This window comes from Euprymna scolopes, chromosome 27 (assembly GCF_053919585.1).
Source record: "Euprymna scolopes isolate OS-2025 chromosome 27, ASM5391958v1, whole genome shotgun sequence".
In the NCBI taxonomy this organism is placed as follows: domain Eukaryota; kingdom Metazoa; phylum Mollusca; class Cephalopoda; order Sepiida; family Sepiolidae; genus Euprymna; species Euprymna scolopes.
The window spans coordinates 92,498,055-92,524,089 of record NC_136508.1 but is presented as its reverse complement, the minus strand read 5'-3'; the positions used below and the strand labels follow the sequence as shown (position 1 = coordinate 92,524,089).

At 29.9% G+C, this 26,035-nt stretch overlaps 1 protein-coding gene across 4 annotated transcripts in view; it reads left to right on the top strand.

Annotated features, from left to right (window-relative positions):
- Positions 1-26,035, top strand: part of LOC145248990 (uncharacterized) — a 351,345-nt gene that overhangs the window by 296,115 nt on the left and 29,195 nt on the right. For all 4 annotated transcript variants that reach the window (XM_080110828.1, XM_080110829.1, XM_080110831.1 and 1 more), the window contains 7 exons: positions 592-679; positions 3,803-3,879; positions 11,826-11,853; positions 13,812-13,909; positions 18,128-18,250; positions 22,614-22,765; positions 25,288-25,423. In XM_080110828.1, the coding sequence (XP_079966954.1) occupies positions 592-679; positions 3,803-3,879; positions 11,826-11,853; positions 13,812-13,909; positions 18,128-18,250; positions 22,614-22,765; positions 25,288-25,423 (702 nt within the window). The remainder of the gene's footprint in view (positions 1-591; positions 680-3,802; positions 3,880-11,825; positions 11,854-13,811; positions 13,910-18,127; positions 18,251-22,613; positions 22,766-25,287; positions 25,424-26,035) is intronic.

Below are 26,035 nucleotides of genomic sequence, written 5' to 3'. Positions count from 1 at the left end.
ATTGATCAAATCTGATTGCTTTCGGACATTTCCGGAGATCGCGACCGGAAAAATACTTCCAGAATTAGTGCCACTTTTATTATACGAAAAAGCCTAATCCACATGCGGCGAGCGAAAAATGTTGAATATTTATCTTCCCAAAGTCGAGCAAATTAAATAGACGACCTCCATTTTTAACTCGTAGATATTATGATTTATATGTGATATAAAAAGTTTTAAGAAGTTGTGAGCTGACCGACCGCTTCTCGGAAAAAAGCCTTTTACAGACACACATAAAAAGCGAACATACATACATACACACATTTTTGCTTTTATATTTATAAATAACTATGTCAGGTTTCACAGCAGCATTTTCAAGGCAGAGGGCTGTAGGGATTACATGGTCGTAAGCACATAAGAATAAATGGGTAATTATTTTTTAATAAAAAAGAAAAGGATTTTTGTAATTTGTGTATTTTATTTAAGGAATTGATTCTAAATTGGTAATTAGTGTCATAAGAATAGATTGAAGAATCAGTGACTAACGTTTACACCATCTTTTGTCGTGCTTAAACAAATGATGAATAACATACATTTGTTGCTGTTTTATAGAGGCTATTCAAGAATACTACCTATGAATGTGAAGCAGCCAATGCAGCAGAAAACCTGACGAAAAATCGCTATAAAACAATCTTGCCATGTAAGTAGTACTAATTTTATTAGTTATCTCCCTTGACACTCCTTCTCTAGAAAAGGTTGATTACTATTGCATATTTCATTTTAATATTCCTTCTTCGATCGTTTTCACCTCATTTAGCTTCTTCCTACTTTCTTATTTGATATCGATCTTTCGTATTTCTTTCAACCATCTTTTATGGATTTCTTTTTTCTTCTGTTTTCTCCCTCTCCCTCTTTTCCTCCCTTTTTCTTTCCTTCACCTCTCTTCTCCTTTTTCTCCTATTTTTTATTCTTCTGCTTTCTTCCTCCTCCCTCTCCCTTTCTTCTTTCTCATCACCACTCCCTCCCTCTTTATCCTCTTCCTTCATCTGCTTATTTTTCTTCTTTGTCTTATTCACAATAATAAACGAACATGCCACACTATTCTTCTTAGTTGCCTTCTATCTCATCACCTGTTTGAATGCATTAAGTATAATTATTTGATTATCCTTTTATGTAAAATAAATAGAATAAAAATCATTGATAAAAACAAACAAGTCCGACAAAAACTAATATCTATTGATTTGTGATGGCGGAAGTTTACCTTTTGAGGTAAAAAATAAAAGTATCTAAAATTGCCTGTGTGCATATACCTTTGTGCATACTTTCGGTTAAATTTACAAATGCAGATGCATATATTATGAGCCAATCAGAGTGTGTGAAATTATTAAGTTATTTTCTGGTATCCACTTCAGAGACTCTTGGGCATATATATGGACGTGAATTGCCATTAAAATCGATACAGTGCTTACATCGATATTACGCTCAGCTTCCCTCACATCTTTTTGGGGTTAAGGAGAGCAAATCACAATTTTCAACTTACGCATATACTGTCACTTGCATGTTCACACACACACACACACACGCACACGCACACACACACACACACGCACACACATACACACACACACACAAACAAACAAACAAACTCATCAGGTTATGAGAGCCATGAATTTGACAGCTGTCCTGCATTTAAATTTCCAAAAATTTTCCATGTTAAACTGCTGTAGGTATGAGAAGTGACGCCCCTCACTAGATTGCGAAGTCAATTTTGTATTTTGTCAAAGTAGTACCTCCTCAGATATGACTGCAGTACTCCATCTTAGGATGTATCTTATTATTGCTCTTACACATGAAGAGGATTGTTCACAAGGAAGGTACTCATATCTCTAGAGCAGTAGAATGACCCAGCCATTTTTTTTCAGTAACTTTAACACCAGATTTAATGTAAATCTTCCAATTCAGGTTTATGATAAAAATCAATCATAGACACTGATAAAAGAAGGTGACTTCCTCGTGGAAAGAACGATTCATTTTGACTGTAAACTAAATTAAACTAATAAATATAGTCCACATTAATCGCCCTAAAGCCTAACAATTGTGTTTCAAAATTCTTAATGATCAATTAATTTAGCAGTGAGTCGTATACATCAAAAAATATAAACCTAAACACATACTTTGTGCAAATAAAAACAAGTAGGAATACTGTACATCTAAAACAAGATTAGGTTTAAGGTTTCCCAAATTCATACTCGGATTTTCTATATGGAACAACAGATAAAGGCATTAAGAAATAATTTGTTATAAGTGACAATCTTCTAGAGCTTAAAAGTTCAATTATCACTAAAGTAAAAAAAAGTAAATAAAGAGTCCAGTTTGTAAATCTCTATAGATTCCAGAGTTTGTCAAGATTCACCTGAAGAAGACCAGGTGTTATATCAGCTAAAACATTCTGAGAATAACATCCAAGATAAGAACATTAGTCAGAATAATACATCTAGTACATTTGAATTTTCAATGCCTTAAAAAAATCTTTAAATTAATCTGAATAAACTGAAACTTTGGAAATAGTTATTAATTAATGTCTTATGTTTAGAGTAAATATTTAATCAAAATCGAGTGTATCTGAAAATTGATGAAAAGGTTATTTATCCCTTTTTCATAAAACTAAACTATGTATAGCCTATATTATGTCTAGCAGCTGTGTTTCGAAATTCATGATTGCTTAATTAGTTTTGGAGCTTACTTTAAACAAACATAAACATATATAAAAACATGTTGAATTTTTGAAGGCAATGACAATGCAATTTAGTTGAAAACACCATTGGATATGAAACAAGGTATAACAGATCAAATGACAATATTGAAGAATTCAATAATTTTCTATAAAATATTAATCAATATAGTGCATCAGAATGGTACAGATGATGACATATTTTTTTTTAGTTTTCCAGATATACGTTCTTTTCAAAAAGAAATTGTTTCTCAATCTAAAGTGTATTCTTGCCTGGAAGTCTGCAGCAAATATGGGATACCATTTTGTCTCACAGAAATTATTTATCATTTAATTATTTATAATGTTAGGTGATATGTATTGATTGTTTATTACTAATTGATAATTATTATTTGGATTATTTGGATTAATCAAACTAATGTTCTCATCTTGAGCGTTATTTGCATGTTTTGGCCGATGTCACCTTCAATTTTCTTTAAGTGAATAAGTCACTATGTTCGATAAAGGAAACATGACAACTTATACAGCTGAAGGAGGTCAAAGGTTGCATTGACAAAACGGTGTGCAACTAACACTCAAGATGAGAACATTGGTTTGATTAATTCAAATAATACAAATAATTATCCTTCATCTAAAAAAATCCAAACTAATAATTATTAATTATAAAATGTATATTATTATATAGAAACATATACACATACATAACTTTATACATAGAGTTAATGCACATTTGTACATTTTATGGAAAAAGTATTGGGGCAAATCAAATGGGGTCTGATTAGGTACTAAAATTACCAATTATAACAAATACAAACTGAAATAAACTTATTATGGACACCAGCATCGATCTACTTCATTCATGCTTGATTACATAAGGAGGGGAGGGGGTCTAAAAGGCGTTGCTAAAGTCATAGTTGGTTTTCTTTAGATAACAATATCCCACAAAACAATGCACACATCTTTTATTCTTTGCCACTATTTGTTATTTTTTTTTTTTTTTTTACAATTGTATAACAATGTCTACCTTTTAAAACAATTAAAATATTTGAAGATGATCTTTATTAATCAAATTGATATTGTTTGTATTTTTAGATGATCATTCAAGAGTTGTCTTGTCTAGCGATGATGAATCATTCGCCACAGATTATATAAATGCCAATTACATCAATGTAAGCAATTTCCTTTGTTATATTTCACTACGAACTACATGATGTGATAGTTTGAGTTGTTTCTGCAATTTTACATGAACTGATTGGTTCAACATTGTTTCAGTGTGTGTGAGGCACTGGTTCAAGGTGTCAGAGGTTTAAGGTATATGATTTATTGGTTCTTTGCGGTACTGGTAAATACATGGTGTGACAGAATGGATATGAAAAATAAAAAATCTTTTATTTTGTAGAAGTATTATCTTTTTATTATTTTATAGAAGTATTATCTTTTTATTATTTTATAGAAGTATTATCTTTTTTATTATTTTATAGAAGTATTATCTTTTTTATTATTTTATAGAAGTATTATCTTTTTATTATTTTATAGAAGTATTATCTTTTTTATTATTTTATAGAAGTATTATCTTTTTTATTATTTTATAGAAGTATTATCTTTTTATTATTTTATAGAAGTATTATCTTAATTATTTTATAGAAGTATTATCTTTTTTATTATTTTATAGAAGTATTATCTTTTTTAATTATTTTATAGAAGTAATATCTTTTTTATTATTATATAGAAGTATTATCTTTTTTAATTATTTTATAGAAGTATTATCTTTTTTATTATTTTATAGAAGTAATATCTTTTTTAAATTATTTTATAGAAGTAATATCTTTTTTAAATTATTTTATAGAATATCTTTTTTAAATTATTTTATAGAAGTATTATCTTTTTTACATTATTTTATAGAAGTAATATCTTTTTTACATTATTTTATAGAAGTATTATCTTTTTTAAATTATTTTATAGAAGTAATGTCTTTTTAAAATTATTTTATCGAAATAATATCTTTTTTACATTATTTTATAGAGGTATTATCTTTTTTAAATTATTTTATAGAAGTAATATCTTTTTTAAATAATTTTATAGAAGTATTATCTTTTTATTATTATATAGAAGTATTATCTTTTTTATTATTTTATAGAAGTATTATCTTTTTATTATTTTATAGAAGTATTATCTTTTTTATTATTTTATAGAAGTATTATCTTAATTATTTTATAGAAGTATTATCTTTTTTATTATTTTATAGAAGTATTATCTTTTTTAATTATTTTATAGAAGTAATATCTTTTTTATTATTTTATAGAAGTATTATCTTTTTTAATTATTTTATAGAAGTATTATCTTTTTTATTATTTTATAGAAGTAATATCTTTTTTAAATTATTTTATAGAAGTAATATCTTTTTTAAATTATTTTATAGAATATCTTTTTTAAATTATTTTATAGAAGTATTATCTTTTTTACATTATTTTATAGAAGTAATATCTTTTTTACATTATTTTATAGAAGTATTATCTTTTTTAAATTATTTTATAGAAGTAATGTCTTTTTAAAATTATTTTATCGAAATAATATCTTTTTTACATTATTTTATAGAGGTATTATCTTTTTTAAATTATTTTATAGAAGTAATATCTTTTTTAAATAATTTTATAGAAGTATTATCTTTTTATTATTATATAGAAGTATTATCTTTTTATTATTATATAGAAGTAATGTCTTTTTTTATTATTTTATAGAAGTAATGTCTTTTTAAAATTATTTTATAGAAGTATTATCTTTTTTAAATTATTTTATAGAAGTATTATCATTTTTTAAATTATTTTATAGAAGTATTATCTTTTTTATTATTTTATAGAAGTAATGTTTTTTTAAATTATTTTATTTTATTTATTTTATTTTATTATCTTTTTAAAATTATTTTATAGAAGTATTATCTTTTTTACATTATTTTATAGAGGTATTATCTTTTTTAAATTATTTTATAGAAATAATATCTTTTTTAAATTATTTTATAGAAGTATTATCTTTTTAAAATTATTTTATAGAAGTATTATCTTTTTTAAATTGTTATAGAAGTATTATCTTTTTTACATTATTTTATAGAAGTAATATCTTTTTAAAATTATTTTATAGAAGTAATATCTTTTTAAAATTATTTTATAGAAGTATTATCTTTTTTATTATTTTATAGAAGTAATGTCTTTTTTAAATTATTTTATAGAAGTATTATCTTTTTTAAATTATTTTATAGAAGTATTATCTTTTTTAAATTATTTTATAGAAGTAATATCTTTTTTACATTATTTTATAGAAGTAATGTCTTTCTTAAATTATTTTAAAGAAGTATTATCTTTTTTACATTATTTTATAGAAGTATTATCTTTTTTAAATTATTTTAAAGAAGTATTATCTTTTTTAAATTATTTTAAAGAAGTATTATCTTTTTTAAATTATTTTATAGAAGTAATGTCTTTTTTAATTATTTCATAGAAGGATTATCTTTTTTTAATATTTTATAGAAGTATTATCTTTTTTATTTTATAAAAGTAATATCTTTTTATTATTTTATAGACGTAATATCTTTTTAAATTATTTTATAGAAGTAATATCTTTTTTAAATTATTTTATAGAAGTAATATCTTTTTTTTAATTATTTTATAGAAGTATTATCTTTTTTAATTATTTTATAGAAGTATTATCTTTTTAAAATATTTTTTCAATGTATTATTTTTTATTATTTTATGGAAATATTATCATTTGTTTTATTTTATGGAAGTAATATCTTTTTTTAATTATTTTATGGAAGTAATATCTGTTTTTTATTATTTTATAGAAGTAATATCTGTTTTTTATTATTTTATAGAAGTAATGTTTTTATTTTTATTTTTTGGAAGTATTATCTTTTTTTTTAATATTTTATGGAAGTATTATTTTTTATTATTTTATGGAAGTATTATTTTTTAAAAATATTTTATAGAAGTATTATTTTTTATTATTTTATGGAAGTATTATCATTTTTTGTATGTTATGGAAGTATTATCTTTTTTTAAATATTTTATAGAAGTATTATTTTTGCTTTTAATTTTATAGAAGTGTTGCAAGTTTTTCATTATTTTATAGAAATATCTTTTTTATTATTTTATAGAAGTATTATTATTTTATTGAAATATCTTTTTTTAAATGATTTTATGGAAATATTAATATTTTATAGGAATATTGTCTTTATTATTTTATAGAAGTAATATTTTTTTTTTATATAGAAATAATATCTTTTTTATTATTTTATAGAAGTATTATCATTTTTTTTATTATTTCATAGAAGTAGTATCTTTAAAAAATTTTTTTTTATCAAATCAAATAGATTTATTATGATGCCATTTAATTTGTATGTATGGTTGTGACGTGTAAAGACACATGTATGTGAATTAGATGTCGACACAAAAAAAGTGTGTCTATTTCCTTAAATGCTTAGTAATCATCGTACATGTTTGTGGTATACACAAATACACATGTATTTTAGATTTGATGACAACATAATAAATTTCTTTACTCTTTCTCTAAATGCTCACAAAGATATTAAAAACTAAAAGTGGTTGAATCATCTCACAGTAAGAGAGGGCGAGAGCAATATATAGTCAAGTTAAAGATCTGACTTGTTCAGTTAATTGTGCTAGTGACCAAATGGGTTATGGGTGCAGCTAGCAGATTATTCAATGTGGTGCCTCTGTTCAGTCTTGAAAGACAAAGGATACCCCCTGTAGGAGCAGCTACACGTGTAATTGTGTGGCAAGGGTTGCGCAATCCCCAATCATACCCCTCCTGAATCGGCGCTGCTTGAGTCCAGTGGCAAGGAGAAGTCTAGGATGACTGAAAACTCTGCAGAGGTAAGCAGAGAACAGATACATCACCTGGAAGTCCCAAATGGTCACCCATCCGATACCGGCCAGGCTCATCGTTGCTTAACTTTGGTGATCTGACGGGAACCAGTGTGTCAAACGTGATTATGCCGTATGGCAGATTATACTCAAATGAATAAATACAAAGTTTTTTTTTCATTTATGATTCTTATGTTACCATCAAAATGCGTTATTGTTATTTAAATCAATAGTATCACTATATTCTATATATAGTACAAACAAAAGATCCCAAGACAATTATTTGAATGCCTAATTTGCATAACTATTTTATAATTATAAAATATATTATGCATAATTTTTCTATAAGTTTTTTTTTTTTGTTTACATAGGAATCACCACTTATCAAGGTCCAGAGGCCACTCGAGGATAAGAGTTAATGAGTATACATTAGTCAATGTGATTATAGCATAGTAAACATAAGTAGTGGGAATTTTATAAATTGGATTACTTAGGGGGACGGTTCATCAAGAACTTGTTTACGTTGGACTTGAAGACAATCAAATTGTAGTCAGCTGGAAAGCAGACAAACGGAAGAGAGTTCCACAAACGTGCAGTTTTAAGAAAGAAGCTTTGTTCATGGAATTTACGTTTAGGCTTAGGCACAGATAAAGAGTGTGGGAAATTATTGATAGTGGTTTGAACTAGACGAGTGTTTTTCGTGAAAGTTTGGTGAAGGGGGACCATAGATTGAAGCTCAGATGAGCACTTGCCATGAAAATAATGATAAAGCAGAGACAGACTCACCATGGCTCTTCTGTGGGAAAGAGGTTGCAGGAAGAGAAAAACAGCAAACCTGTAATTTGAGTTAAGGTAGATAAATCAGTTTGCCATAAACAATCACAACTATTCTACATTAAAAATATGATAAAACTTTGATAAATTCTAATTTAATTGTATTTTTATATGGGATCATTTTTTAGAATTTATACTAATGAGATGCTTATTTAGAATTACATTTATTTAGAAAAAAAAGATATCCCTATAATGTACATACTCGTCACGAACGAAGATGGAGGTAGATTGGAGGTGGGGTTGAACCACAGTGTATTATGTATGCATACTGTATGCTGTAAAAGGCAAACGAAAATCGCCAAAAACAGTGTTAAACCCCAAAATGATTGTGTACTGTTGTTATTAACTTTTACAAATGCTGTTATTAAAACAACAAACAGAAAGAGAGCATGTTTGAACACTTCACTGTATCATTAATATGTGTCAGGTCATGTCATATGCTATTGGTACCATGTAACCCAGTACTATCTGCCTCATGGTCGGGTCACCGGCGACTAAACTGGTTCCCCCACCAGACTTGTTTTGGTGAGGAGGGTGGCTAGTCTACCTGAAGGATACAAAAAGCAAAACCTTCCAAAGTGCAAATGAACCCTTTTTTAGGGTCAATAGCCAACTAGCACCGTGTGTGTGTGTATGTGTGTGTTAGGGTGGAGAGGGCTCCCGTAAGCCATGGTGAAGGCAACCTTTTTAGGAGAAGCAAATCTCTGATTTAAAAAACCATAAAGCGGGAAACCAGTACCCGCATTAATTGCTGGCTATCTTGCTCTTCCTTGTTGCTGGATCTCAACATTTTGAACCGAGAGAGAGACTTAGCTGTCGTACAAAGCTAAGACTCTGTAACATCATCTGTGTACAGATATTCCCTCAAGTATTTGTCTATTACAATGGTCATGTGGCGATGGAAGTCATTTTTGGGCTCATGGACTTGAAGTGTCTGAGAGAGTGGCACTCGTCTGACAAGACGTTGCAATCATCATCATCATTAATATTACTTAACATCCTTATTCTTTTTGATGGGTGTTCAATAGGACAAGCTAAAATTCTGAAGATTTTTAGATGAAACTTAAATAACAGGAGAAAAATAATATCATAAATAAAAATATGATAGGTTTAAATAGGTCATAAGTCATAAAAGAATACAGTGCTTCAATCCTCAGTAACTAAAAAACAAAATATAATGTATGCGATGCAGACTTGTAAGTGTGTAATACTTCAAGTTTTAGTTAAAACACTTTTTTATTTAAGGTTTCCGTAATTTCTAATTTGTAAATTGCTATCATTTTTAACATTTACAGAATGAAAAGCCAAAGTTTAGTAATTGTTAAGAAAAGACAATTCGATCAGGCTAAATCATGACTAAGTATTTAAAAATCACTGTTAACTTAGTTTCACACAATAAAATTTATTTTTAAATTAATTTGGTTACAATTTCAAATATTACTTTTCTACACAATAAATAGTTGAGAATCATATTTAGCGTCATTGTCGAGGACTGAGGTACGAATATTTTTTACTTTTTTTAAAAGGGAAACATTTATATGAAAAATTAGTAACTCACAAACACAAAGATAATTAATTTTACTTTCATAAAATTTTATTTAGCAAAGATTATTCCACTTTTCCAAATTATCATAGATTATCAAAAAAGAGCCACTTTCTTAATCATAAAAGATTTGTAGGGCAAATTTGATCTATAGGCAAAGTTATGTGTATGCCAAGAAAATTATTTTTTTTTTTATTTTCTTTCTTTGAAGATTGTAATGCTAGTATGGGGCAGCCAAACCAGCTGCCAACATTCTCCTGCTTTTTATTGAAACCAACCGTTTGGTTTTATTTGTTTGTAATTGTCCTATTTTACCCATATATATGCAATATTTTATTGAAAGAGTAATTAATTAAAGTGATTTGATAATAAAAAAAAGATGAGTTATGAAAACCTTTCTGTCTTATTTAAAAGATAAATGAATTTGTATAAAAAACTTTTAGACTTCATAGAGACGGAGGTTGCCTACTCATTCATATTTTCTCTCTCCCCTCCCCTTTCTTGGTCCATTTATTCCCTCTCTCTTTAGCGACATCAAATATTCTTTTTATTGATTAAAAAAAGAAAACTACATACTTGCACCATCACTCAGGCGAATTGATTTCTTCTTTCTTTTAATCTATTTATATATAAAGTAAATTTGATTTTTTCACTTTTTTATCAGATATTATAGCCCTGTAAACACAAGCAATACACAGAATCCTGCTATGGTCACACTTTATGCAAAATATTGATATGCACTTTCAGAAAATATGCTTCTGTTTCGTTCATTTTTTCCAGTTTGTCAAAATAATTATACATACAGAGAATCAGCAATTTACACTCATGTTTAGATATACTTCCACTGTCACTACTTTATGGATATTTTCAAACATTATTTCATTGTTTTTTTTTTCAGTCATTGCTATTTCTTTTACCTATTATACTTTCACTAACTAAATACAAAGCGTTCCCTTCAACTTAACTTTATGATTTAACGGCATTTTAATTGGCTGTTTCCGGAGACTTTTCTTTACACTTTAGTTTAATTGAAAAACAAATTATAAAAAAGATCTGGCCATCAATCACCAGTCATTTTCATTGTTTTCATTTTTTACTGTTGAACTTTCTTACTGCATTTTACATTTTATTCCTCATACAATTTATTTGACGACAGTACCTTTCTTCTTGGAGTTTCGCTGAATACATTTTATTTACATTTTTTTACCGGTCATCATTTCTCTGTTCGAGATTTTTACAGTCATATTGAGAATCTTATTCTCAATTAATGAAATGCAATTGTTTTGAACAGTAGACAAATAAACATTACATAAAGTCAGCTTGTAATAGAGTTGACTTTGTTGGCTCACTATAGCTTTGCAAAGTTCACTACTTGAAATACTTAAAACATTAATTTAAAATAATAAACATTTCATTCATAACTTTGTTATGAAATAAAATCTCCCTCATTTATTCATATAGATATAGGCACATTTACATTTTGATAGTTTTGATACAAATTTATTTACTTTTTAAATGTGATCATAAAGAAAGGGAAAGAAAGAAGAAATCAGTTTGCTTTTTCACTTGTAATTCAGAAATAGATCAGAAATTGTTGAAAATCATGAAATTAAACAAAAGGAACACTTGAACACAAGTGCTAAATATTTGGCCAGGAAATATAATATTGTAAAACAGGTCTATGTGCTATATTAGTAATACTGAACTTTACTATATTAGTAATACTGAACTTTACTATCTTAGTAATACTGAACTTTACAAAGCAATAGCGAGTCAGCAAGGTTGAATCTCATTTCATGAAGTTCACTACTATTAATAAAATTTGAAAATTTTTATAAAATGTTTTTATTGTTTGTTTCAGATGGACTCTCAGTACATTGCGACACAAGGTAGGGCAGCTATTTTATTTTTATTATTGATCGAGACCTATTGTGTAAAATTAACATAATTTTCTTCTCCCCAACTGACCATTTAAATATGTTTATAGTATATCTTTCTTGTGGTCTCTTGGTCTTACTGGATTCCAGGATAAGAATTCATCTAGTCTGGTAGAGTATTCAGCTTTTTGATTTTGCTTGAGGTAACATCATTTGGAGGAGATGCATTATTCCTTGTAAAAGCCAGTGCAGATTGGCCATAAAGAGGAGATCTTATTTAGGACACAAATACTATGTGATTTTGAATAGTCAGGGTTTACTAGTACAGAAAAGTATCCTCTTGTCAGACCTTAGACACTCAAGTAGGCATTCAACCTCTCAAGTAGGCATTCAACCTCTCAAGTAGGCATTCAACTTCTCTTGCCTATGCAGATGGACATATGTAAGATTTCTGAAATGCTGGAGACTGATTTCTGAACAGTCAGCAATTAGACTATTGTTTGAGAAAATACAAGAAATGAGAAAATATAAGTTGGATGATTAATACTGTTGCCACATCTGGGCAGGAGCTGCTAGAAAGGACTTGTCCTGCCTTGATAGAGTTCAAAATAGACTTTGTAGCTTCGTAGGAGATGTCCTTTTCTCTTCCCTTCAACCTCTTTCTCATAGAAGAGATGTTGCGAGTTTCTCTCTGATGTATCGTTATTTTCATGGAAAGTGTTCGACTGAGCGTCAGTCTATCCCCCCCCCCTCGCAAAACTTTCACAAGAAACACTCATCTAGCTGAAAACACTATCAATAATTCCTCCCCCCACTCTTTATCTGTGCCTAAACCTAAACATAGATTCCATGAACAAAGCTTCTTTCTAAGAACTGCACGCCTATGGAATTGTCTTCCGTTTTCCTGCTTTCCGGCTGACTACAATATGGTTGTCTTCAAGTCTAACGTAAATAAGTTCTTGATGAGCCGTTCCATATAAGTTATCAAATTTACAGAATTTCCATTACTAACGATTACTATATTGTCCAATTTCTACTGTACCCTCTTTAACCCTTATCCTCGAGTGGCCTCTTGGCCTTGATAATGTGGTGATGCCTGTGTAAAAATATGCCTTCATCAAATGAATGTTGCTAAAACAATTCTGTAAAGTAATCTGTATAATTATTTTTATTTAAAAAAGAAAAAAATGTTTTATACAGAATCTGAATAGTTACACATATTGTATTATTGCATACACATTTAAATTCATTACTGCATGCATAAAACATTTTAAATTATTACTACATGCATAAAACATTTAAATTTATTATTGCATTAAAACATTTAAATTTATTAGTGCATTAGAACATTTAAATTTATTACTGCATGCATAAAACATTTTAAATTATTACTACATACATAAAACATTTAAATTTATTACTGCATTAAAACATTTAAATTTATTACTGCATTAAAACATTTGAATTTATTACTGCATTAAAACATTTAAATTTATTACTGCATTAAAACATTTAAATTTGTTACTGCATTAAACATTTGAATTTATTACTGCATTAAAACATTTGAATTTATTACTGCATTAAACATTTGAATTCATTGCTGCATTAAACATTTGAATTTATTACTGCATTAAAACATTTGAATTTGTTACTGCATTAAAACATTTAAATTTATTACTGCATTAAAACATTTGAATTTATTGCTACATTAAACATTTGAATTTATTGCTGCATTAAAACATTTAAATTTATTACTGCATTAAACATTTGAATTTATTGCTACATTAAACATTTGAATTTGTTGCTACATTAAAACATTTGAATTTATTACTGCATTAAAACATTTAGATTTATTACTGCATTAAAACACTTGAATTTATAACTGCATGCATAAAACATTTGAATTTATTACTGCATACATACACATATTTGAATTTATTACTGCATACATAAAACATTTGAAATTTTAGGACCTTTGCCATCAACAATCACGGATTTTTGGAGGATGATTTGGCAAGAAAATTGCAACACAATTATTATGGTAACCAACTTTGTTGAAAATGGAAAGGTGAGAACAAAAAACTGATCAATTTTATGTGTCATCAGATTGTGTTCATGTTATTGAAAATGTCAATTTAGAAACTGCTAAAACTTTTTATTGTACCTATTTACTATGCCTCCCCACGGGACAGAGTTAGACACCAGGGTCGTTTTTTAACGTGGAGAAAAGGTACAAAAATAAAAATTGTCTCAGTCGTGAAGGATTTCTCCTCCACCGAAAGAGAACAAGAAATAGAAGTGCAGCATCTGAAGAACAGATACTACACTTTGATCTTGTCCCGAAGGCCAAGTGACTTTTTATTGTAGAGATCAAATTATCTCCCCTGTTCCTCATTGTATACTAATTAGAGTTATCTGTCGCTTATCACTAGATATTTTCCAGTTGTAATACAACCCATATTTTGATTTCTTATAAAACTGAGGAAATAGTATTTTCCTATATATCATTTCTGTGAGTCAGAATTGAAATGTCAGTTCTTATAGAATCACAGTTTAGTATGTTAGCTGATCAGCATTAACAATGAAATGTTGTAGGTCAATGCGTAATATGTAAAATGATAATAATTGCTAAGGAGGATGGAAAGTGGTAAGAAGGATGTCCACTGGAAGGACATGAAGAGCACAAGAATCTTGGAGAAGCATATTGCAACTCAAATTCCAGAGGAAGCCAACGGTCAATGAACATGAAATTATATGTACATATAAACAGAACAGCCTACACAAATTAACTTGCATTTTGATATTAGTACATTTCCATGGGACTGTGAAATCAATGAAATATTAAATTATCGTAACAAAATCAGAAAGAACAAAACAGAAAATTGCTTACTTTTGCTGTCAATGTTAGTTAGCCTCTTATCTCCGTAAACACCGGTAATTTAAATTAAAATTGTTAATTTTTAAAATTACAATTGATTTATATTAAAAAAAAAAGAAAAAATAATAATATAAATTCTTCTACTACTACTACTACTAATAATAATAATAATAATTATATCATCATTTGCCAGTAAATCTATTCATTTTATTAATCCTTGTCCTTGAGTGAATTTCAACCTTGGTAAATGGTGACCTCTCTATAAATATAAAAGCGAAAATGTATGCATGTATGTATGTATGTATGTTCGCTTTTTGTGTATGTCTGTAAAAAGCTTTTTTCCAAGAAGCGGTGAGTCGCTCACAACTTCTTAAAACGTTTTATATCACATATAAATCATAATATCTACGAATTAACAATGGAGGTTGCCTGTCTATTTAATTTGCTCGACTTTGAAAAGATAAATATTCAACATTTTTCACTCGCCGCATGTGGATTAGGCTTTTTCGTATAATAAAAGCGGCACTAATTCTGGCAGTATTTTTCCCGTCGCGATTGCCGGAAATGTCCGAAAGCAATCAGCTTTGATCAATGTGGAAATTTTCCTTATATCAGACAATTGCTTTTCAATTTGGGCAATCCCCTTTTTATGAGGAGCTGTCCCCCCCCCCAACATCTTGGGAAAATAAAAATAAAAAAGCGTTACCACAGTAAATAAAATACTACCCCGCAGTCAAAGTTGACCTCATTAAGTCATCTAAATAATTAAATAAATTCAAACGTGTTTCCATTAGTATTTTATGGTGGCCCAGTGGTTAACATCGCACTTTTTTTTCACACTTTAATTTCCAACTTTGCCTCAAGGGTTCAGGTTCGATCCTCCTACTTACCTACCAAAACATTTTTTTAAATTTTAACCCCTCCCCCCTCCCCCACTCTCCTGGAGTTTTGATTTACCCAAAACTATACACACCTCCAAACACCCGGGCAACGCTGGGTACCCTCCCCGCTAGTTAATTATAAAATCTCATATTTCTTTCAGCCTGAAATAATCTGAAATAGAAAAATGAGTTACTGTTTTTTATACAAGGGCGTCACCACTTATCAAGGCCAAAGGCGACTCAAGAATAAGCATTAATGAATGTAAGGTAGTAGTGTAGTAATTATCAATGGTGTAGATTGGGTAGAATTTGGATTATTTGAGGGGACGACTCAACAAGAACTTGTAATTCTACATTTCTAAATGAAAAGCTCTTTCTATAGAGCGCTTTTGAAATAAACATGTTTTAGTATATTATGGTTCCTATTTACTTGCCTCCCCCATGAGGGCAGAATTAAACACAAGGTCGGTTTTTAATGTGGGGAAAATCCAGTTTCTCAAAAAGAGGCACTCTGGATAGAAACAAAAATAAAAATTGCTTCAGTCTAGAAGTGTTTCTCCTCCACTGATCGGTGACAGAAAAGGTGAAATGCAACATGTGATCTTGGCCTGAAGTGTGTTGAAGTAAACATCTAATATACGTTTTTATGGATCTATAAATGTATTAGAACTAAACTCATATAAGCTCAATGTTTAATTCTATTTAATCATAAATGACTGCCGCTACACATCAGGCTATTTTCTTTATTGTATTTTGAATCAATTTTATCTGAAGCGAATCAAGTTTTCAAATAAACATTTTTTTGAATATTTATAAATTTGTAAAAATAAAATGAATTCATTAGTTTATTTGTTTTATTTGTTTTTAAATAAATAATATAATGATTCCTAGTTAGATAGATAGAGATTTGAATTTAAACAACGATTATTCAGTGTATAACAACATTTTTTAAATTGTACAGACATTTATCGATTGTTTTAGTTAAGATTTCAATACTGTTCAAATAATTTGTTAAATTAAAAAAAAAATGGCTAATTTGAAACATTAGTCATATTAACACATCGAATAACAGTATAAATATAGTTGTGTAATTTCTTTTGTGTAGAACTACGTTATAAGGTATAAATGTTTGCTTCGTTTTTAAAATTAACTCTATTTTTTTTTCTTTTAAGTTTTTCTTTTGCACCGTTTTTTCTTCCTGATAGAAAAATATTTCTCCAATATTATAAATTAAAAAAATAATCATGTTAGACTTATTACTTGCTAGATATTTGTGTTGTGTACATTTTCAGCATCCCAAATTCTTTTTTCGACATGATTATTGGATTTATAGGTTTAAAATTACATTGCAATTTAAAATGCAACAAATATTCATAAAGAGTTAAATTTAATATCAATTCCTTTTTAAAGAAAGAAATTTGGGATGCTTTAAAACAGATTCAGGTTGTGCAATTAACTATTGAAAAAAAAACAAAAAAACAAAAAAACAACAACTACAAAACGAATTTTAAAGAGAATTTGTGATACAGAAAATATAAACAACTTGGAATCATCTAAAATCCATTGTTTTATTTTTCTGTTTTAATTATTAATTAAGATATACACCAAAATATTTTTTTAACCAAGTAAACCCTAATAATATTTAATTAATTACGCAAAATAAATCAATGTATGAACCTTTGAAATTTGAAAGCATTTAAACTATTTTTTAAATTCTTAGTATTCATTTATTGAGGATTAAAAACTTTTGGAGCTATTTATATCCAATAATTGCAGAACATGAGACAAAAACTATCTTAACCTAAAAAAAAAATCAATTTTATAATTTATTATATTATCTATATATATATATAAAGTAGTAGTGTTTGTGTGTGTGTGTCTGTGTGTACAATTCTCCTACAGCCCAAGCCACTTGACCGATCATGACCAAACCTGGCATGATGATGGTTTACCACCTAAGGATGGTGGACACCATTTCTCAAGGTTAAGGTCACAGGTCAAGGTCATAGCCTATGTATATGTACTTTCCTACAGTCCACACTATTGGACCGATAAAGACTAAACCTGAGATGATGATTATGGTACCCCACCTATGAATGATGCACACCATTTTACAAGGTTAAGGTCAAAGGTAAAAGTAATAGTCTATGTATATATACTCTTCTACAGCCCACACCATTAGACTGATCATGACCAAACCTGAAATGATGATGGTCTCTAGCCTTGGGACGATGCACACTATTTTTCAAGGTTAAGGTCAAATGTTAAGGTCAGGACTTTGTAAGACTTTGACACCCAAGTGTATAGCAATGTACTGTGTAAAGCACGAGTATCTTTGCTAATAATATAATAATATAACAATATAATAATTTAATGATCAAAAGATAGTGTATCAATTAAATTTAATTTTAGAAATCATATTTTAAATTAGAGAAATCATATTTTAAATAAGAGAAAAGCACAAATGATAGTAAAATCTCGGATAGATACAGCTAATATATATGTAGATATGCTTGCATATTTTCAGACGAAATGTTCAGCGTATTGGTCGGATGAGAATGAAACAGAAAATTATGGAAATTTTCAGATCAAATGCATTGAAACAAAATCTTCCATGGTTTTTACTTATCGCGTGCTGACAATAACTGAGGTAAGAAGGAATCTTCAAAACTCTTTCAAGAATAAAACTGAGGAGATTTTAGCTGACACTTGGTTGTGTCGGTTCTCCTATATATTTTTGTATTCAAATACAAGCATGCCAATGAAAACAAAGTAATAACTTGGAAATAATGAATTATGAAAATAAACATTATTGGTTACAAATCAGACTGAGTTAACTATGAAATTGTGTTATTGAGAATGTGTACAAAAACAATCTGCAAATGTTGTGCATGTATAAGTATATAGGAAAGTCTTACACACTAAATTCTGTGGAATGTACATGTACTATATATTATGAAATTGTGTTCATGAGAATGTGTAGAATGATGTGTGTGTGTATGTGTGTGTGTGTGTGTGTGTAAGTTGAGAGAAGAAGTCTTACATACTGAATAGAGTGATTTGTAAGTATGTACAGAGTGTGTGCTTTGTTCATAAAAGAAGACTGAGGGATAAGAGAGAGTTTGGGGTGTGTCATCTGTCAAAACCAAACTGGATGGAAAAGAGAGAGATAGTACATGAGGTATAGTTATCGGGGCTAGCGATGGAAGAAAGAGAATACATTTTCCTATGTAACACGTTTTATGCCACTGATAACATTGTCGTCTAGCATTTCCAAAGAGGAGATGATTCTGGTCTGAAAACGTCCTCTGTTGAGAGTCTGTGTAATTGTGTTTAGAAAGGTAGGTATTAACGAAGCCATTGACACGTATGCAAATAATCAAATGTGATGCTAGCATGACATCACAGAAATAAATCGATATATAGACATTGGGATCGGAGAAAAAGGATGGAAAAAACAAGAAGAGAAAAAGCATGTGTCAACATGAAAGGCACACTGAACAAGATGCAAGACTTGTCGATGCTCTGAACCTTCACAAGATGTCAGATGACTGAACTGTCAAGCGAATTATACACATAGCAGCTAGTTATAGCTGCAGACTAAGAAACAAAAAGGGAAAAGCAGGAATGCGACCATATTTTGTTGGCTTTGAAAATATGTGTCAGAGGTTTCGTGTTGAAATGCTCAGCAAAAAATACGGTTTCTTTCAATAGAAAAAAAAAACTTGTGTTGAATTTCTTTTTCTTTCTTTCTTTGCAAGATTTTTACACATAACATCGAGTATGAGTTAAAATGTAATAACCATGTTACAGGTAATGCTACACCCAAAAAAATGAATGAAAGCAATATTTCACATCAATATGCTGAGCACGGTTTTATACAAGTTTGGCATTGAGTCTAAAGATGCATGACTATTGAAGCAAGTCACCTAAAACTTTGGCAGAAGTTCAAAAGATTAATTAGCCATAAAGAAAAAAAATAGATAAGATCAGAGCCATTACTAACAAACAGAACATTACTAGTATTGATCAAGGTTAGTCTATCAGACATGTTGTTGCAAGTTGCATTTCAGTGAAAAGAGAAAAGGAACTGGAACGAAGATTTGAAGGAAGACATGAACATGCGTGTGACAGGTATAAAGAGAAGTATATTTATTTGAGAAAGGAAGAGGAAGTGGGAAGTGAAAAAAGGATTATGGGATTACAACGTAAAAGGGAGGTAATCATAAAAGGGTCTATGATAAGAGCCGTACTTACATGTATATAAAATCTGATGTATAGAAGTGAAATCTGGACAGTTGTGATTGAGGACATGCGTTGCATGAAGAAAAATAAAAAAAATGAAAGAATAAATGTATTATGTGAGAGTTAAAGACAGACTTGGATCTGATGATCTCAGAAAAGATGTGTGCAGAACAGGAGAACACTTTACTTAGTAAATGTAGAACAGCTGGCATAGCAGCGTTAATTGGCAGGGAAAGACCAAGGAAAGATGGGAGAAAGTGATAAGGATGTATATGAGAAAAGGAAAGATATGTAAATACCTGTCCAGAGAAATGCTTATTTGAAAGTCAATTTATAAAAGCCATACAACACATGCCAGCCTGTAAAAAAGACATTAAACTGAGTATTATTATTATTATTATTATTATTATTATTATTATTATTATGATAATGATGATGATTAAAAAATGGATTGGAGTGAAAACAATGGAAGTGGCCGGGGAATGCCAAGGAAAACACTGGAGAATGTAATAAAGATGGATTTTAGAGAAAAAAGGATAAATAAAGACCTGGTCAGAAATAGGTTAGTTTTGAAGTCACTTTTTAAAGTCCTTCCCACACATGCTAGCTTGTAACATATCGCTCAATAAGTTCCGAGCTTATTTAATCAAACAAGTAAAATTTGACTTTATTCATCATTTCCTTCTACACTAATTACAATACAATGATTCATGTTTGGTCTCAAAATATGTCTCAGTTTCCAATATCACTTCTTCATTGGAATCAAATCTGGATTGATGTTTCATTCCTGGAGCATTTTGAGGACTACAAGTATATACCATTCACTGGACAAAGCGGGGGAGGGCAGAGCGGTAGCTCTAGATATATCTTTATATAGGCTTTTGACAGGGTATGGCATGAGGGTCTCCTCAGGAAAATTAGATCATACGGTATCACTGGTAGAATACTTAACATAATTAAATCCTTCTTAGATAAGAGAAAAATCCAGGTTGTCCTCGACGGTCATACATCTAAACAATATGATATAAATGCGGGAGTACCCCAGGGTTCTATCCTTGGACCTCTATTGTTTCTGATATTCATAAATGACCTCCCCGACAAAATTTCCTCTGTTGGGTATATATGCTGATGACACTACACTCTATGGCAGGCACGACAGGAAGGCGAATGAACACATTTCTAAAGAAATGGCAGAAACACTAGAGGAAGACCTCCAATCTGTGGTGGAATGGGGACAAAAGTGGTTGGTCGCATTCAATGCTGCCAAGACTAAACTTGTTGCATTCAATAATTACAAGAAACCTTCTCTACCACCTATAGCAATGGCCAATGACTCTTTAGCTGAGAGTACATCTTTCAAACTCCTTGGCCTAACGTTCACAGGAAACATGAGTTGGAACAATTACATTGAAGGCATTGCCAGGGCCGCTGCAAGAAAGGTGGGCTCTCTCTACCGTGCTAGACAACTACTAACACCCGAAAGTATCCTGTACCTCTATAAGGCCACCATTCGCCCATGTATGGAGTATTGCTGTCACATCTGGGCTGGTGCATCTGCTACTAGTCTCTCGCTCCTTGACAAGGTTCAAAAGAGAGTCGCAAATCTGATAGGCCCTGAACTGGCATCTAAGCTTCAGCCTCTGTCCCATCAATGAAATGTTGCATCCCTCTGCCTTTTCTACAAGTATTTTAGTGGTGAATGCTCTGACGAACTGAAATCACTTGTGCCCCCACAACGTGAGCACCCTCGACAAACCCGACAGGCTGCTAAATCCCACCCCCACACTGTAGAGATCCCTAGATGTAAAAGATCTTTTTACTCCAATAGTTTCTTCCCCAGAACCGCTAGACTCTGGAATTCCATTCCAGGTCCCTGCTTCTCCAACAGTACTGACGTGCAGAAGTTCAAGTGTAACGTGAACCGACATCTTGCTGCCCTACATAGTACCCCAGTAGTTGTTGCCCCTGATAGTAGCCTCCTACACCAAAGTGGCAATTTGCCTTGTTTGGGGTGAAAATGTAATATAAAAAAAAAAAGAAAAAAAAAAAAGTCCCTAGTGGTCAGATCTGGAGAATAAGGTGAGTGTAAAAAGAATTCAAAGTATAATTTATGTAATGTTGCGCCATTGTTGCGACCAATTTGTGACAAAGTGAATTATTTTGGTGAAAAGGCACATTTTTCTTCTGAAGTTTGCATCTTTATCCTTTTGGGAACTTTCACCCACTGCTAATCCATTCAGCTAATTTTTGATTTGATCCTGAAAAAAAATGTTAGATTTATGTTTCATTCATTTTCACAAAAGCAAAAACGGTTGCTTTCAAACACTTACAAACAATACTCTGAATCATTAACACATTTTTTTGTATCAAAACACTCTGTCCACTTCGAAACACAGCTTTGACATGTAAAATGGCAAATACACTGATATTTTCAGATATCTTCAACTCATCTGCTATTTTACACAACTTTCATTCATGGCTGTCCAAAAAGTGTTTGTGGACTCTTATGCTTTCTGGAATTGCTACCGAATTTGGAAGACCTGAGTTTTTAGTATCATTTGTGATTTTATGGCCATGTTTAAAGTCAGCATACCACCTCATAAAAGTCGCTTCTGCAAGAGTAAAATCTGAATTAAATTTAGCAAGCCTTTGTTTTGCTTGAACAGTACATTTTTCCATCAGAAAAAAAATGTTTTTATCAACACAAATTGTATAATGAACGTCTTCTCATGTATTTTAATATCCATCTTTTGTCTTTGTTTCTTTAGTGTTCGCTACAAGAAGAAAGATATGTGCATCATTTTCAATTTACCAATTGGCCTGATCATGGTGTGCCAGAAGACCCTATCTTTTTCCTTGAATTTCGAAATAAAGTGCGGAACACAGTAGTTACAAGACCCCCTTTTGTGGTCCACTGCAGGTATATTTTACTTTTATCTACAATATGGCTGCATTTTACAGAAAGGTATTTCTATTATTAATTGAAAGATAAAATCGTTTCATTGTTGTTAACTTGTGTTTTTATTTATGACCAGCTCTGTCAATCTGTTAAGTATGCTTGGTTTCATGAATAAGGGACGTTTATGTTATGCTAAACATTTCAACATTGCTGGGTCTGATTCTTACAAATGCATGGAGTCATTAATTGTTGATGATGGAACAGTCACCAATTGTTTGCTTTAACCCATATAAAACTCCTGACATAAAGTCGACTTTTTCTTTTATACCCTTTTCACTTTTGACTTCCAATGTAATAACATTGCTCAATTGCTGCCTCCATCCAGAGAAGCTCTGTTGACAAGCAGTAGTCGTTTTATGTTGCATTTTTCACATAAAATCTCGACACATATCAGTTAAGCCTGCTTGTTTAGTTATATGTGCATGTTTTGGTGTATTACTTCTAAGCATAAATCAATCCTGTTGCCCATTGGTGTATTTTTTTTTTCCCTTCCAAATCCTTTAAAATATTTCAAAGAAACTCAAATTTTGGAAATATTTATTGATTGATGTCTTATACCTATTGTTAGAATTTCATAAGAATCATAAAATCCTCCTTTTTTTTTTTACCTCTTTCCATAAAACTAAATTAAAATAGCCTACATTGCCACCCTTTAAACCTGGAAGTTATCTCCTAAAATCCATAATGATTGGTTAATTAATTTAGAAATTAATCCTGTACATACAAATGTGTAAAAATCTATACTTTATATATAGTTTATACCCACTTTCTACCACTACGCTGTTGTCTTGGTGACCACCATTCATTAATCCTTACCCTCAAGTGGCTTTCGGGTCTTGATACATGGTGACTCCCTTGTTAAAAATTTAAAAAAAACGATTATGTTATATGGTTCAGATTGAGCCTTATGGGAATCAGATTACAGGGTAAAAATTGAGCTCAATATTAAAAAATATTCAAAAGTTATTGTAAAACTTGTGTTTGGTTTTTAATTTGTTAACAATTCTTGGATGACAGTAGTTTTCAGTTTATTATTTGGATTTGTTCAACTATGTTTTTTTTATCTTTCTAGAAACATGTTTTTTTTTTTTATTACATTTTCACCCCAAACAAGGCACATTGCCACTTTGATGTAGGGGGCTACTATAGTTTTGAAACTAACAATAAATCACAGTATGTCATTACTTTTTATCTGTCAATTTATTTGATTTTATATATATACTAGCAAAAGTACCTGTTGTTGACTGGGTTCAAAAACAGCCTACAGAAAATGGACTCTGATTTATGAAAGTATGATAGGTTATGAAAAGGAAGGGTTGTAAAGAGATAACTTCGAATTTGGGGGTATCAAAACCAAAGCAAAATATGATGAAAGTAAAAATAAAATAGATAAACCCCATAATTTATTATACCATACCTGTTCACACTGAAACACTTATCACAATATTCTGTGGATCTATATTAAAAAACCTTGTTAAACTTTGTGACATATTTCCATTCTACGGAAGTCAAGTGCGAACGAACACCCCATAATTTTATTATACCATATTTATTCAAACTGAAACATAATTATCAAAGTATACTTATGCAGATAGATATGAAAAGTCTTTATTAAAGTTTGTGCCTATTTCCATTCTATGGAGGCCAGGCGCGAACGCAGACCCCACAATTTTATTATACCATCCCTGTTTAAGTTAAAACATACTTATCAAAGTATTATTATGTACATCTATATCAAAAACACTTGTAAACATCTTTTTTTAATTTTTTAATTTTTTATTTCCATACTTTGTGGACCAGGCACAAACGCAGACCCCACAATTTTAATGACTCATCATTATGCCAGATCAAACATACCCATTCCTGTGTCTCAATACATCTTTTATCATTATATGTGATCAGTTTTCTATAATAGTCAACCATATAGGAGCCTATTCGTTACCAGACACACACACATAGACGTTCAGCTTTATATATATATATATATATATATATATATATATATTATCCTGTGATGACGGGAAGAAATCAAAATAAAAAGATTAACATATACATACACTGTTCATACACTGTTCCTATGAATAACCATTACATAATTTGGTATGTGCCATCAATTTTGATAGATATAATTAAATTTGTAATCAGTGCCGTAGGGTAAAATTGCCCCCAAATCGTTTGTCTATTCGTTTTCAATAATGGATTTTTAAAAAAGATTTGCACAAACATTAGTTATGGTGAAAGTAAATTTTTCACTTATGAAAGGTGACTTTGCAGGCTCGGCTTGTTCTAAAGACAACCACTAGATCTGACATGTTTTGTTTTCTGACGTAATCAGACTCCTCATTTCACTGTAAATGAAGCCCTTGTGGCTGATAATGATTTGGACACAATTGGGTCCCTTGTGTAAAAGAAATTAAAAAAATATTTTAAAATCAAGTGGAGTAATTAGTCTGTACTTCCTACTCTTATTTTATTTCTTTTAGTGCCGGTGTTGGAAGAACAGGTTCTTATATTGCATTAGATATTCTATTAGAACAGTTACGGAATAAATCGACCATTGATGTCTTTTCATGTGTCAATGAACTTCGTCATCAACGGGCGCTAATGGTGCAGAGAAGAGTAAGTAAATCTTTTTTTCTTCCTTTTTTTGTCACAACAAAAGATGGTAAACATAATGGATATGTGGCCTTTGTGTCTGCAAATATCCAACGCGTGCATGTTCGTAATCAACACAGATAAGCATCATTGTAATTTTTAGTTTCTTATTTGTATTTGCCTATTTTTCAAACTTTTACAGAAACTGAAATAAAATTTTATTCGTAAGAGACAATCTTTTTTTTTAACTTCTTCAATCAAAATGAGTTATTCCCCTTGATGATTTAGATGTTTTTTGGTGATTAGTTAAAAATGATAGCTTATCTTAGCTGGAGAAAATAATTTTAGAAATGAATTGCACAGAGTGTGTTACTTTATTACCAATGACATAGAACAGCAATAATTGATGATTATTAGTCAGAAACAAAGTGATTAAAGACTGCTTGTGTCTGACTTGGAGAATTCAACAAAATAATGCCATATATAGAGAGAGACATGACAATTTTATCGATAGAGATAAAATCTTGGACTGAGATTTTTGTCATACTTTCATAACTTCATCATTAGTTACCGTGTTTAACAAGATACTTCCTCTAGTGTACTAAGTGTGAATGACAGTTCTTGGTCTGTGCATAG